This window comes from Ziziphus jujuba, chromosome 10, assembly GCF_031755915.1.
Source record: "Ziziphus jujuba cultivar Dongzao chromosome 10, ASM3175591v1".
NCBI classification, from domain to species: Eukaryota; Viridiplantae; Streptophyta; class Magnoliopsida; order Rosales; family Rhamnaceae; genus Ziziphus; species Ziziphus jujuba.
In genome coordinates, this window is record NC_083388.1 from 5,332,136 (window position 1) to 5,346,536 (window position 14,401).

At 33.8% G+C, this 14,401-nt stretch overlaps 1 protein-coding gene across 1 annotated transcript; it reads left to right on the plus strand.

The window, feature by feature from the left end:
- The first annotated feature begins 9,130 nt into the window (after window positions 1-9,130).
- Window positions 9,131-12,544, plus strand: LOC107410662 (acyltransferase GLAUCE). The gene is made up of 2 exons (XM_016018114.4): window positions 9,131-9,654; window positions 11,157-12,544. The coding sequence occupies exons 1-2, from the start codon at window positions 9,148-9,150 to the stop codon at window positions 12,111-12,113; spliced, it is 1,464 nt and encodes a 487-aa protein (XP_015873600.1). The 5' UTR covers window positions 9,131-9,147; the 3' UTR covers window positions 12,114-12,544.
- The last annotated feature ends 1,857 nt before the right edge of the window (window positions 12,545-14,401 follow it).

Below are 14,401 nucleotides of genomic sequence, written 5' to 3' on the forward strand. Positions count from 1 at the left end.
ACCAAGAGAGGCCTTAGAAGTGGGTTTTGGGAAAAGTTTACCAAGGCTGTTCAATCCAGCAACAAAGTCTGGATGTGTATGGGCGACTTTAACGACGTACTTGGACAAGAAGAAAAATCTAGAGGGAGGCTAGTGAATCAGAAGTCGAATTTTTTCTTGAAGAATTTTATGTTGGATTTGGGAGCTCTAGACTTGGGGTTTTTTGGTAATCTTTTCACCTAGTGTAACAGAAGGTGGGGAAGTGCTAATATTAGAGAGCGACTTAACAGGGTCATAACCAGCCATGAGTGGAGGATTGTGTTCTAGCAGGCTGGTGTAATACACCTCTCTCCGACCGGCTCTAACCACCTACCTATCCAGTTTTCTCTCATACAAGATCATCCTCCTATCCCCAAACTATTCAGGTTCTTGGAAGCTTGGATAAGAGACCCAGCCTGCGAGAAGGTTATTAAAGAAGCCTGGAATAATACCTCTCAGGTTAGAAGTAGGATGCCGTTATGTACCAGACTGAGGACTACTGCACAAGCCTTGAGAATTTTGAATAAGCAAAGTTTCGGTCATTGTCAGTTGAGGACTAAGGAATTGGAGGCCCAACTTTCTCAACTTTTTAACCTCCCTCCTTTGAAAGAGAACATACAATCTCAACAGGTATTACAAGCGGATATTGATGAATGGAGATTAAGAATGGAGTTAGTTTGGCACCAAAAGTCAAGAGAAACGTGGCTCAAAGTGGGTGATAGTAATTCAAAGTTCTTCCAGGCATCAACGGTTGCCAAGAGACTAAAAAACATGATCGTAGCTATTAAAGGTGATAATGGGGAATGGCTGGAATCTAGATAGGAAATTGATGCTTATCTCACGAATAAATATTCGGAATTATACAAATTAGAGCCTATAGCATTCTGTGATTGCATTGATAAGTTTATTCAAGGGGGAGTCACAGAGGCAGATAATGCAAGGTTGGATGTTATACCTTTAGCAGATAAAATTTTCAAAACAGTTAAGAGCATGCATCCCATTAAAGCCCCAGGACCGAATGGGATGCCTACTCTTTTTTTTCAAATATACTAGAGCACGATTGGGAAGGATGTAATTGAGATGATTCAAAATGCTTTCAGAACGGTCACAATCCCAAGAGAGGTTAATAGGACTTTCATTGTTCTCATACCTAAAGCAAGCCAAATTTCAACTTTTAATCATCGTCGTCCTATTAGCCTATGTAATACGGTTTATAAAATTTTGTCTAAGATTATCACTGACCGGCTAAGACATGTTATTGACAAATTGGTCTCGCCCTTCCAAGCAGCTTTCATACCAAGCCGATGGATTGGCGAAAATTCAATTTTGGTCAATGAGATCCTCCATACAATGAAGAAAAGTCGAAGTGGGACAAGTTTGGTTGGGATTAAACTCTATATGCTAAAGGCATACAACTGCATGGATTGGGGAATGTTAACCAGGATCCTTTCCAAGTTTGGATTTTCTCACAGAATGGTGGACCTCGTTCTCAGATGCATAACACCTGAAACTGTGGGGTTACTTCTTAATGGAAGTGTTTTCAGTAAGGTGAAAGGGGAACGTGGACTCCGATAAGGTGACCCGCTGTCCCTTTTTTTATTCATCCTTATTCCAAATTGCTTTCCAGAATGCTTTTGCATTTGGAAAGAGAATGAAAAATTCATGGTATTAAAATTGGCCGGTCGAGTCCCTTTATTTCGCATCTATTTTTTACAGATGATATTCTCCTCTTCTGTAGGGTGAACACTGATGAAGTTATCTAATTGAGGAATTGCCTTAATCAATATTGTTCTTGGATAGGGTAGAGGATTAATTTCCAAAAATCAGGAGTCTTCTTCTCAAAAAATACCCAAGTGCAAACCAAAGCTCGCATCAGGAAGATTCTGGAGCTAAAGGAACTGCCCGATAGGCCAAATACCTTGGCAACCCCCTCTTTGTCAATAGGAATCTTTCTCAGGCTTTTTGAAGATCTTAAAGGGAAGATTCAAGTTAAACTTCAAGGCTGGAAGTCTAAACTTCTCTCCCAAACAATGGTGTAATGAGATAGATAGACTAGCAAGCAAGTTCCTGTGGGGAGGAAGTAGGAGTAACAGACCTTTTATCCCTATCTCTTGGTCTCGGCTATGCAAGGCTAAAAATGAAGGAGGTCTCGGTTTAAGGAAGCTAAAATATATGAATTTAGCCTTGCTAAGTAAATTAAGTTGGTTTTTAGCCTCTGACTCCTCGAAGCTATGGGTCCAAGCTCTCAAGTCTAATTATATGACTGGCAATAGCTTTTTAAAGTGCCGAAAGAAAAAGAATTGCTCATGGACATGGAGCAGTATTCTCCTCTCATGGAATCTAATTCTAAACGGTCTGTGTTATCGAGTAGGCAAAGGAGATCAAATCAGCATATAGGAAGATCCATGGGTTCCAAATAATCATCTTTTTAAACCAATGCCGCTTACAGAAGAAGCCTCCCTTACGCATGGCATGGTTAACTCTCTTAGAACAGAAAATGGCAATTGGAACTTGGATTTGCTCAACTCTTTATTTGATTCGGCTACCGTGCAGAATATTTGCAGAATCCCAGAGGCAAACGCAACTCTGAAAGACAAAATTACTTGGCAAGGGAATGTCAATGGAGAATTTTCTATCAAGTTAGCCTTTAATCTAGAATACAAGCCTACTTTAACCAACTCCACTTGGTGGACACATTTATGGAAATCAAAGTTGCATGACAGGACTAAATTCTTCATTTGGAAACTGGCCAACCTCGGGCTCTCAAAAGCCTCCAACCTTCTAGCCTGCAATATGGTGGTTGAAAACAAAGAGTGTGTGCATGGGTGTGATTGTCTGGAATCAAAAAACCATTTATTTTTCCACTGCCACTTAGCCAAAGTCGTGTGGTTTGCCACCCCCTAGGGAATTAAATGGGACTGCTTCTCTAACTAGTCCCTTTAAGAGAAACTAAATATTATTGTCAATCCATCAGGGGTATTACCAGTTCATTCAGAGGATAAAGAGGATTTCTTCTTAACCGCCTCACTCATTTTGTAGCATCTTTGGAGGCTTTGGAATCAAGTCATTTTTTATAAAATTCCTATTATTGAAGACCAGGTTTCGTGAGGCCAAAGTTGTTATTCATAATAACCTTAATGGGTTTCCGACCTACAACCAAAGTTTCAACCGATCGCTCAAACCTCCCTTGCATGTGGTTAAAATTAATTCTGATGCAGCAGTCAAGGGCGGAGTTAGTGCTGTAAGGATCGTGGCCAGAGATTCTCAAGGTCAAGTGCTCAAAATTAAGGCTGCTAAATTGAGTTCAAACATTCCTGAGGTGGCAGAGGCTTACGGTATTCTTCAAGGTCTTCTGTTGGCAGTAGAGGAGGGGTGGCCAAGGGTTTGGTGTGTACAGGGAAGAAAAAGTCGACGATATGGTCGAAATGCCGGCGACAATATCTGTTGTCGGCGAGTACCGATACCGATAGAGGGGGGGAAGAAATTTCTGTATGGATTATCGTGGAAATGTTGAGAGTGTCGATGAATGTCGAGAGTGTCGATGAATATCCACAGAAATCTCCATTTTCAAATGGATATTTATGAAATTTTGATGGAGATTTCGGTTGTCGGTAGAAATTTGAGTTGTCGGTCCAAGGACTATGGTGGCCCTGATACCATTACTTCTTTTGCTTTGGAGGACAATGAATTTTGGATGAGGAATTTGTTCGGGTTCATTTTACAGGTCGTTGATGCTTGTTATTGCTTCCTTCTAACACTTCTCGACAACAAACTATGGTTTCCAACCATTTTAGTCTTTATTGTAGGAAATGTTAAATATGCAGAAAGAACGATAGCTCTGTATCTTGCCAACTTCAACCGTTTTGGATCTCCTGTTCATGATTTTGAAGAACCAAATGCTGAAGGTACCGTGTTTGATTTCTATCTATCTTCAAAATCAAATCACATGGAGTTGCTGATGGTTTCTTTTTCCCTTTTCGAATTCTTCAAGGGGATTATTGGTGGTTCCTTCTTCGATAGCTTCATGATGTCTTGTAGGAGAACTCCATTTTCAAACTCAAGCTGCTTGATGGTGCCTTCCATTCTTCAATAAATTTTATATGTTTTTTGGTAATCTTTGAATTATTAGTTCGCAAATGGGCTGTTAGTATTTGTATTCAATTCGATTTTTTATTCTTGTTTCATGGGAATGAGAAGCAGATTTGGAGCTCTATTGACTTTGGTTCTTGTAGAACATGGATACCAACTGTTCGACAAATTTCCCACATGAAAGTTATTTCTTTTCATTTGAAAATTTGGTTTTCCTTTTTTTCAGTTACTTGTTATTGGTTTTGGCAGCTTGTAAAATTGGTTGACATTTTATATTTTTCAAAGTCTACCACTTAAAAAGGTTGTTTTTGTTGTCCAAAAATCACTTTATGGATCTTGGCAATTATCCTTTAAATTATTAGTTCACTAATTGTTGTATTTGTAAGTAGTACAGGGAACTCCGGCAACACAACATCACAATTAATATATGGCAATAAGAGTCCTACTCTCTCTGCAATTAGATACTTCTCCATCTCGCTATGCTTCCTCGTTGCTTTTATTTGCAATGTACAGTCTATTATTACGTCTATATAAGTTTCTTGGCCACTATTCCTACATGGCAAGGAAAAGGAGAGTCCATTGAGTATGTTGCAACTTGCAAGAAATCTGAATAGAGGAAGCTTATTTTGGTCCTTCGGATTGCGAGCATTTTACTTGTCTGCCCCCTTCTTCCTCCAGATTTTTTGTCCTATATCTATGTATGCTTCATCTAATGTCATTTATTCTCTATTTCTTGGACACAACAGCCAGCTTTACAAGACAACTTCACAGTTACTCCATTAAAGAGGGTGTGAGAACCAATGATGTGGAATCAGTTGGTCAACTGAATGTAATTGCTGCTGAAGATTAAATAATTTGTAATATATATTGTAATTAACAATGGTATTAAGTCAAAATATTTGATCAAACTGGATTTATGTGTCTTGTGTTATGTTTTAGTAACTTTAGTTGTCCTAAAGTGATGTAGAATCAGTTGCATAAAATAATTTGTCATATTATATTGTAATTAACAGTGGGATTAAATCAAAATATTCAATCAAATTGGGTTTATGTGTCTTGCTAGAACATTAATAGGACTATGAACCATGAATGTTTATGATTTAGCTACTTTAGTTGTTCTTTTAGCTGTCCTCTTTTTAAGAACGGGTAGGAAATAAAGGTTGGGGTTTTGAGTAAGCAATTCTTTCCAATTTGATAGCAAAATGAGAAAGTAACTCTTTCTAGTTGTTTCTTTCTTTTTTTTTTTTTTTTAATTAAAGAGAAGTTAAATTTTTTATATTCTAAATTAAATATTTATAGTTTCCGTAATTTTATCGATATTTCCATCGATATCGACATTTTCATGGATATTTCCATAAAATTATACCCTCGATATTTTCATCGATAACGATATTTTCATCACTGGGTGTGTATTCGACGCCAAAAACCTAACTTCTCAATCTTAACCATAAAGACCCACTAATCTACCACTGGGCAACAGAAGGAGTTGTTAATGCTATTTGATATCCTCTTTCCAGGAAGTGCGCTTCTTGTGGTCTCCTAGAAACACAAACTTTTTGGCTCGCTTTATTAGCAATTAGAGTCTGTCTAATAGCTGTTTTGGCAATTTGCATATTAACTCTCTGCCTTATAGTTTCACTTCTTTTGTATACTTGGAGGAAGGTAGTGTGACCACCTCCTTTATGTAGGCTTTTTGGTTTATAAAACGTGAGTTTCTCAGCCAAAAAAAAAAAAAAGAGTAATCTAAATTAGAGTATAAATTAAAATGATGAAAATATAATTTATTATTAACTTCAGTTCACTCTATATATGGTCTTTTTCATCTCATGCATGCTAATCCAAATATAGTATAAAGTTATTTTCCTACCCATGACTGTCTCTATAATTTACCAAAAAACAATCTTTAATATTAATTAGTATGTATTGACAGGTCCTGTGTTTATGGAGCTAAAATAACCTCCTCACTTAAAAAAAAAAAAAAAAAAGTATTACATGTTTAGGATTATATATCTCCTATGAATTTTTTTTCTTCATAAGAAACAAGCTTTTGCACAATCGATCTAATTTTTCCGTAATCTTGACTTGTTTAGGTCTGATTTTATGGCTGCGTTGGGTATGTATAATTATTAAAGAAAATAATAAATCAAACATTTCTTTTCATATTTGAGTTGAAAGTCATAAATTAAATATAATATTTATTATTATTTTCTATAGCAAAAGTATAAAGTGAGAATTCCCCATTATCCAAAATTTTTAAAAAAATAAAAATAATATGAAATATAAAACTTTGTGATGTAAGTTAAAGCTAGGAGTGTTTTATTATTATTATAATAGGGGAAAGAGATTTTCACTCAACGTGGATATTTAAACTTTCAATTGAAGGTGTACCTTTTCAACGGTATAATCATTGGGTCAAATTTACGAGTACAATGCAAGCATTGGAGTTGCGAGTCAAATTTACGAGTACAATGCAAGTATTGGAGTTATAAGTATTTGAATACCGATCAAATCAGTAGAAATTTATAATTTTTTAAAAAAATAATTTTTTTTAAAAAAAATTTATGGATCAAATGGAAAATAAATTTTATAATTTAAAAAATTAACAGAAAAAATAAATCCTATTAAAGAAGTATCGTTTTAAAATTTTTTGAAAAATTAATTTTATATATTTTTTTAAATATAATTTTATTTTTTAATTTTAATATATAAATTTATTTAATTACTTATAAATTTTATTTTTTATATAATTAACTAAACACTATAAAAAAGATTTCAAAAAAATTTATTTTTAGAAAATTGAATTCTAAAAATTGATTTTCAAAATTAATTTTTTTTCAATATTTTTCTTTTTATCAAACACCTCCTAAAGTTGAACTCAAGGGGGAAAATAGCTCACACCTCTTATTTATCTTCTAAATCTCCATATAATTAGGGCTTTTGGTTTGTGGATAAATAGCTCACACCTCTTATTTATCTTCTAAATCTCCATATAGTTGGGGCTTTTGGTTCGTAGATTTCAACATGATGCTGTTCAAATATATATGTAAGAGTACATAAATATACCATATATGTATTAAAGTAGAGGAAACTAAAAGTCAACGATCTGCAATCCAAATGAATAAATATTGGTGCCGTTTAGTTGTTTTATTTATTCTTGGTCGAGAAACGAAATTTCTTCCCAAAAAAAAAAAAAAAAAAAAAAGGAGGAAATAAACATACATTAAATCATGGCTCGAAATATTAGGAAATTCACAAAGAATGTTGTACTACGATCCAGATACAGAAAATCTCTTCTAGCTTTTTTTGCCAACCAATCAGCAGCCCGATTGGTGCGGTTTAGTTGGCCGGTGATATGCATATATAGAGGCATTCAAAACTTGTTCATGATTTTCTCTTTCGTTAAATAAATGTGGTTGGCCGTCACTTGAAACTGTTTGACATGATTTGTAACTTAATTTTCTTTCTCGTGGTCCCAACACTTCTTTTCTTCCAATTTATCTCTAACCCAAAAAACAAAAAAGAAAAAAGAAAAATAAAAAGTACATGCAATTTGAACCACAAGGTTTATTATTGTCGTAGTAATTAAGAATGACGGAGAAAATATGCACCTATTAGCTAGACACTATGTATAAGTCACTTTTATATATCTACAATATATATTTGTAGAGGTTAGATCCTTGCAACTTCTACAAATTACATGGTAAATTAAGAAAGCTTTGATGGTCCAATTCCATCAAACTTACAATTTAAACTATTAAAATTTAATCTCATTAATTATAGAACCAAATATTGTCAAATAATTGAACGATTTTGGGAAAGTTGTTGGACAAGTAAATCAATTTGCATTTAAAATTAGATTGATAGTTCAAAACTACAAATTTAGTTTGTGTTACGATTTGTATAACATATATAAAAATCCATTTGTATGTAAGTTATACATGAATATGGAAACGATATAGCGACTTGCCCTCCAAACGCTGTCCAAATTAAAAATGACAACGAGCATAGCGAGACCAAATCACGATATTTTGATGTTAAATTATGGTTACAAACACAATATTGGTTTGAATTCAATACACTTTTTACATGAGAAGTGTTGAATTTTGCAAAAGTTCATTTCATCGTTTTTTCCTATTCTTGTCATATACTTCCTTTGATGGTCCATAGCCATCCGCCCAATTAAGAATGGGCCCATCAATACATGACCCTGTGGGGACCTTTGACATCATAGTTTCAAATCCATACATACCGAAAAAATATATATATATATATATATATATATATATATATATATATATATATATATTTATAACATATGGTTGAATGATTGAGCCACTTCTCTTTATTGGATCGGCAGGCAAACTCATGGAAGGAACAAGATACTTTCTTTCCATCCAAACAAGATAGAGAGAGAAAGTCTTACTTAGTACGTACATATATAATGTATCTCCTTTATCTCTTAGACCTACTCAACCACTTTTTGAATTACTCCACAGATCTACACAGCCATAGCATATTCATGTAAGATCAATGACAGCCACTTTACTCTGTAACACTCTTTCCCATGCATCTTTAAAAAATATTATATTTATATATATATATATATATATATATATATATTAAATTATAAGGGAAAAAAGTGCAATATCTATTATCAAATAAGGTTGGTCAAATAGTACATTTTTCACATGCACACTTAATTAGGTTCAATTAAGACACACACCGTCTTTTTTAGTTTTAGATTAAATATTGTTATAATCAAAACTTAAAATAAATAAATAAATAAATAAATAAATAAAAAAGGAAAGATTGTGGCCTGTTTACACAATGGTTCACCTTTTGCTAAATCTCGCAAGCCTGTTTACACAATGGTCACCTTTTTGCCAAATCTCGCTGCCTACGTGTCAAAATCTAGATCAAGACAATATGAACATTAATGATATCTAGTGTTGGAATAGTGTTTTTTGTTCTTTATTTTATTTTGTTATAATAACTAATTAGAACCTTTGGTTAAAGATCATGACCATCTATAAATATTAGATGGTAGAGCAATCAAAAATATGTTTTTTAAAGATCAAGTTAAGGAAAATGGGAACCGTTTATGAAGAACCATCTCTTCTCCAAGACTTCAAGGTCACCATCCACCAGTCCTCTTTGGTTACACCCTCCCAAAAGAGTGAGAGAAACTCCATGTTCTTCTTGTCAAACATAGACCAGGTTCTCAATTTTGATGTCCAGACAGTCCATTTTTTCCCTGCCCACAAAGATTTTCCTCCTCAAACTGTGGCAGAGAAACTCAGAGAAACACTTGGGGAGATGTTGGTTGATCCTTATAATTTCCTGGCAGGAAGATTGAAGTTGAATGCAAAAACAGGGCGTTTGGAGATTGATTGTAATGATTCCGGGGTTGGATTTGTTGTGGCTTCGAGTGAGTTTACATTGGATGAGATTGGAGATTTGGTTTATCCTAATCCAGGTTTTGCTCAACTAGTTACCATCACTTTGGATACACTAAAACCTGAGGAACAGCCTCTAGGCATTTTTCAGGTACATATTAAAACTTTCAATTTTTAGTGGTAAATTTTCAATGTTTTATAATAATATATGACATTGTTTTGTGGTCTTCATGGAAGACTCGTATCAATGATATAATAACAGTATATTACATTATCATAATATTAAAGATAATGGTCGGTTTTATTTTATTTTATGAGTGTAAGCATATCAAATTTTATACTAATTCTTAATTCCACCTAATTTTTTTTGGGGTAATAAATGATTTTTTTTTCTTTGAATCTTTGTTGCATTTTCCAATCTTCCAAACTATTTTATTAAAAAATAAAAACAAAATCTCCCAACTACCCATTGTGAATTTGTGGGATGGCTTGTGACAGCATTTATAACTACAACCCATCATTTTCTTAGACTCACCTGCATTTTCGTGACATTGATTCTAATTAACTTTCCCTATTATTATATACTTGGATTGTGCAAATATGATATTTTCTTTTTAAAACTGTTAACTTTTTTCTTGAATTAATTATGTTGTTTCTCGGCTTAGCTGGTGTCATTATTTTTCAATTTTATGACGGTTCGGCATAAATTTTAATTGATAAAACTATTATATGTTGTGCTCAAGTTTGTTCAACATAAATATTGATAAAATTATTAATTCTTTTGTTAGAATTTCTGCTCAAAATCGATCTTTTTTGTATCCTTTAATTTGCGAAATGGTATACATCCGTAGTTTTACACTTTAATTTTTGCAATAGAAAATTGATAGGTTTAATTACATGTTTGATAAAAAATTTAAGGGGGTTTTTGCATGTAATGAATTATCAATTAAATATTATGTGTCCGCTAGCATATTTATTTGATACCTAAAAGATGTAGAAATTTGAAAATGTTCGTTTGATGTCCGGAAAATTCTAGACTCGCGTGGGTTGGTTATTGAGAGAGGAAGAGGCAATCACTCAACTAGGATTTAGTACTGTTTCAAATTTAGGATAGTTAAACTGGACTGAACTTAAAATTGATTAGTTTAAATTTAAAATAGTCCAATCTAATCAAACCATCTTAATTATTCAAAAAAATAAAATAATATTTATAAATATATAAAATAAAATAAAAATGGTAAATTATATAATTCAGGGTACAATATGGCAATAGATATAAGTGATTTGTATATGCATGATTGTGCTACTTCTTGACAGGGAGTTGAATGTTGCTTTCTTGATAAAAACACATGAGCATTTTCACCCACTCCCATTCACTTCCCTTTATGAATGCTTCGCTTTTATTTATTTATTTATTTATGGAGCATATGAATGCTTCACCAAATAGCAGCATTGTTGTTCGTTATGTATGTGTAGGTGTATATACATTGACAATATTTTAATTCTTATTTACGGTGCATCAAATATTTATGTAAATGTGAATAATATTGCTTTGACTTTACAATTAGAATAATATGACCATCCTGTGTATCATACATATTTTTCTTCAATAAATAAATAAATATTTTATTAAAAAAAATTGACACACTGCAGGTCACATCTTTCAAATGTGGTGGGTTTGCAATAGGGATATCAACCAATCATGCAACATTTGATGGACTCAGCTTCAAACTCTTCTTACAAAACCTTGCTGCTGCCTTAGTTTCTTCTAACAACAAATCCAACAGTATTCTCAGTCTCACCAGTACTCCTTGCAATGATCGGCAGCTCCTAGCCGCTCGATCTCCTCCACGAGTCACTTTCCCCCACCCGGAGCTTCTCAAGCTCACCACCAAAACCAACACTCCCCAAGACTCCTCCTCTAACTCCGACGGCAGCAGCGGCGTCTTCGAAGCCACCCAAGAAGACCTCCACATCAAGCTCTTCCGATTAAACTCCGCCGCCATCTCCCACCTCAAAGACAAGGCCAAACCTCGACCCGCCGGCACCAACAACGTCGAAGCCAAGCGTATTGTCACCAGCTTCAACGTCGTCACCGCCCTCATTTGGCAATGCAAGGCATTATCATCAACCACGGAGAACAACGCCGACCGCGAATCCACCATGCTTTACGCTGTCGATATAAGGCCGAGGCTGAACCCTCCTCTTCCGGCGTCCTACTCCGGGAACGCGGTGCTGTCAGCCTATGCCAGGGCGACGTGCAGGGAACTGGAAGAAGGGCCGTTCTCGAGGACGGTGGAGATGGTGTGGGAGGGAGCGAGAAGGATGACGGACGAGTACGCGAGGTCGGTGATCGATTGGGGAGAGCTGTACAAAGGGTTTCCACATGGGGAGGTGATGGTGTCTTCGTGGTGGAAATTAGGGTTTGAGAAGGTGGAGTATCCATGGGGGAAACCAAGGTATAGCTGCCCTGTGGTTTATCATAGGAAGGATATCATTTTACTGCTTCCTGATATTGATGAAGATGGTGGTGGAGTTAATGTTTTGGTAGCTTTACCTCCTAAAGAGATGGAAAAGTTCCAAACCATATTTCATAACTTACTGGCTTGAATATATATATATATATATATAAATATATATACATATTATTTTATAACGGGATGTCTGCAACTGATAATTATTCTATATAAATATATAAAGCATGTATGAGTGAGAATTTGATATGCATAATGATGCATATAGGGGTAAACGAGTGTGGTAGTTCCGTTGGTTTGAGCACCACTATCCATGTCTACAGGGCATCATTCGGATCTCCCGAGTGGGGTATAGGGGAAAGCCAAAAAAACAAAAAAAATAAAAAATAAAAAAATGATGCATATAGGCATATGAGAAATGAGCCTTGGGTACCAGTTGTATATTTTGGATTTGATGTGAAAGGCATAATTAATGCCATACCATGTGGTTCAATTTCCCCTCCTCACTTATATATAGCATATGTTAAATTATTTATTAATCAATAATTTTGATTTATTCACATAGAAGCTTTTATCCAGATCCTAGATTTTTACTAAGATTCAGGATTCTAACTTAAACTGTTAGATTTTACCAACAATCTAGATTGGATTTGGCCTCATACATGCTTGCATGACTTTCTTTTTTTTTCGTTTTTTCTTGCCCAGAACTCATAGCGTATTACCATTCACTTTCTTCCTCCTTTAAAATGATGTCAACAAGAAAAATTCCATTTGCCATTGTATATCAAATCTATAGACATTAAATCACAACTTTATGGTACTTTCTAATCTATTAATCTGGTTCAACTATGCTTTTCTCTAACCAAAAGCAAAAACACTATCGTCTCTCCTTCTTGGCTCTAAACTCTTAGCTTTCCTACTTCTTAATGTATGTTTAAGTCACAAATCCTCCATCCAGTTAAAACTGGTTACATTTAGAGAATGACTCCATTGTCTCAATAGATATCGACAAATTTTTAGTATCTCTCTATCGCTTAAATCTCCATTGATGAAATTGTACAAAGAAGGGATTTGAAGGCCACCAAGATTCAAAAATATATATAGCATACTTTACCAGTTGAAGAGGTAATCTCCAACATGGAATTAGCATAACAAAGTGCTAAGTTATGGTTTCATTAGCATAATTGCAATTTATATAACCAATTTGTATTCAAATGACTCAAATTAGTGGAACAATCTTAGAATGAGTGACTTCCTGACTTTTTAATGTATGTTTAAGTCTAAAATCCTTCATCAACTTAAAATTGGTTACACATAGAGAATAACTTCATTGTCTCGATAAGTACTGATAAATTTTTAGTAATTCTCCATCGCTTAAATCTCCATTGATGAAATTGTACAAAAAAAAGGAGTTGCATGCCACCAAGATTCATAAATATGGCACACTTTACCACTTGAAGAGGGAATCTCTAACATGGAATTAACATATATCATAATATCTGACAAAGTGCTTAAGTTATGGTTTCATTAGCATTATGGCAATCTATATAACCAATTTATATTCAATTAACTCAAATTAATGGGAACAATTTTAAGATGGGTGACTTCCTAGAAAGTCTAAACAAAATCCCATATTATCTGAAGTGTGGTGGATAAAATGGGATAATATTAGTAGAGCAATAGAATGCGGTGTTAAATATTTCTTACTTTATTTAGATCAAATTTGGTTCATGAAACAAACTTGTACTATAAGGGCTCTGAATTCTTCAATGTATCCAAAACATGAGCCTAGCGTTTGGATGATCTTTATGTTTTAAGGCATGAAAAAATTGTAATAGATGTTGAGATCCATTCTATAACGGCAATGGAATTTTTCATGCATCTCTTTTTACAACAAGAATGAAGAAGGTGAAATGGGCAAAGATGACATGAGTGCTTTGAGAGAAAGAACGAAAAATTTTCTTAAAAAAAAAAAATAGATGAAATTGTATTACATCAAAATCTAATCTTAACCACAGATAAAATCTAATGATCAAGATTAGAATCCTAAATTTTAGTAAAGTTCAAGATTAAAAAAAAAATTACATGAAGTTGAATTACATCAAAATCTAATCTTGACCATAGATAAAATCTAATGATCAAGATTAGAATCCTGAATTTTAGTAAAATTCAAGATTCCTGAATAAGACCTCTTTGTATATACAAATATGGATGTTAATATATTGAGCTAGTTGTTTAGTTCATATAGTTTTCATTCTTAATTTGTCATTTAGAAATTAATCAAATCCGTATAAATATTTACACATATATATACAATCACGCTCACATCAAAACCATTTGATGTTTTTAATATTAAATATTTCTTCAATAAAGATCAGGATTTAAAATTTGAAAATGATAAAATATAAATTTAGTAATATATTA

What these genes read in the sequence shown, in the direction of transcription:
- LOC107410662 (XM_016018114.4), top strand. Translation starts at nt 9,148, where the DNA reads ATGGTAGAGCAATCAAAAATATGTTTTTTAAAGATCAAGTTAAGGAAA. An exon ending in AGCCTCTAGGCATTTTTCAG is followed by an intron (nt 9,655 to 11,156) that starts GTACATATTAAA and finishes GACACACTGCAG; the next exon opens with GTCACATCTTTCAAATGTGG.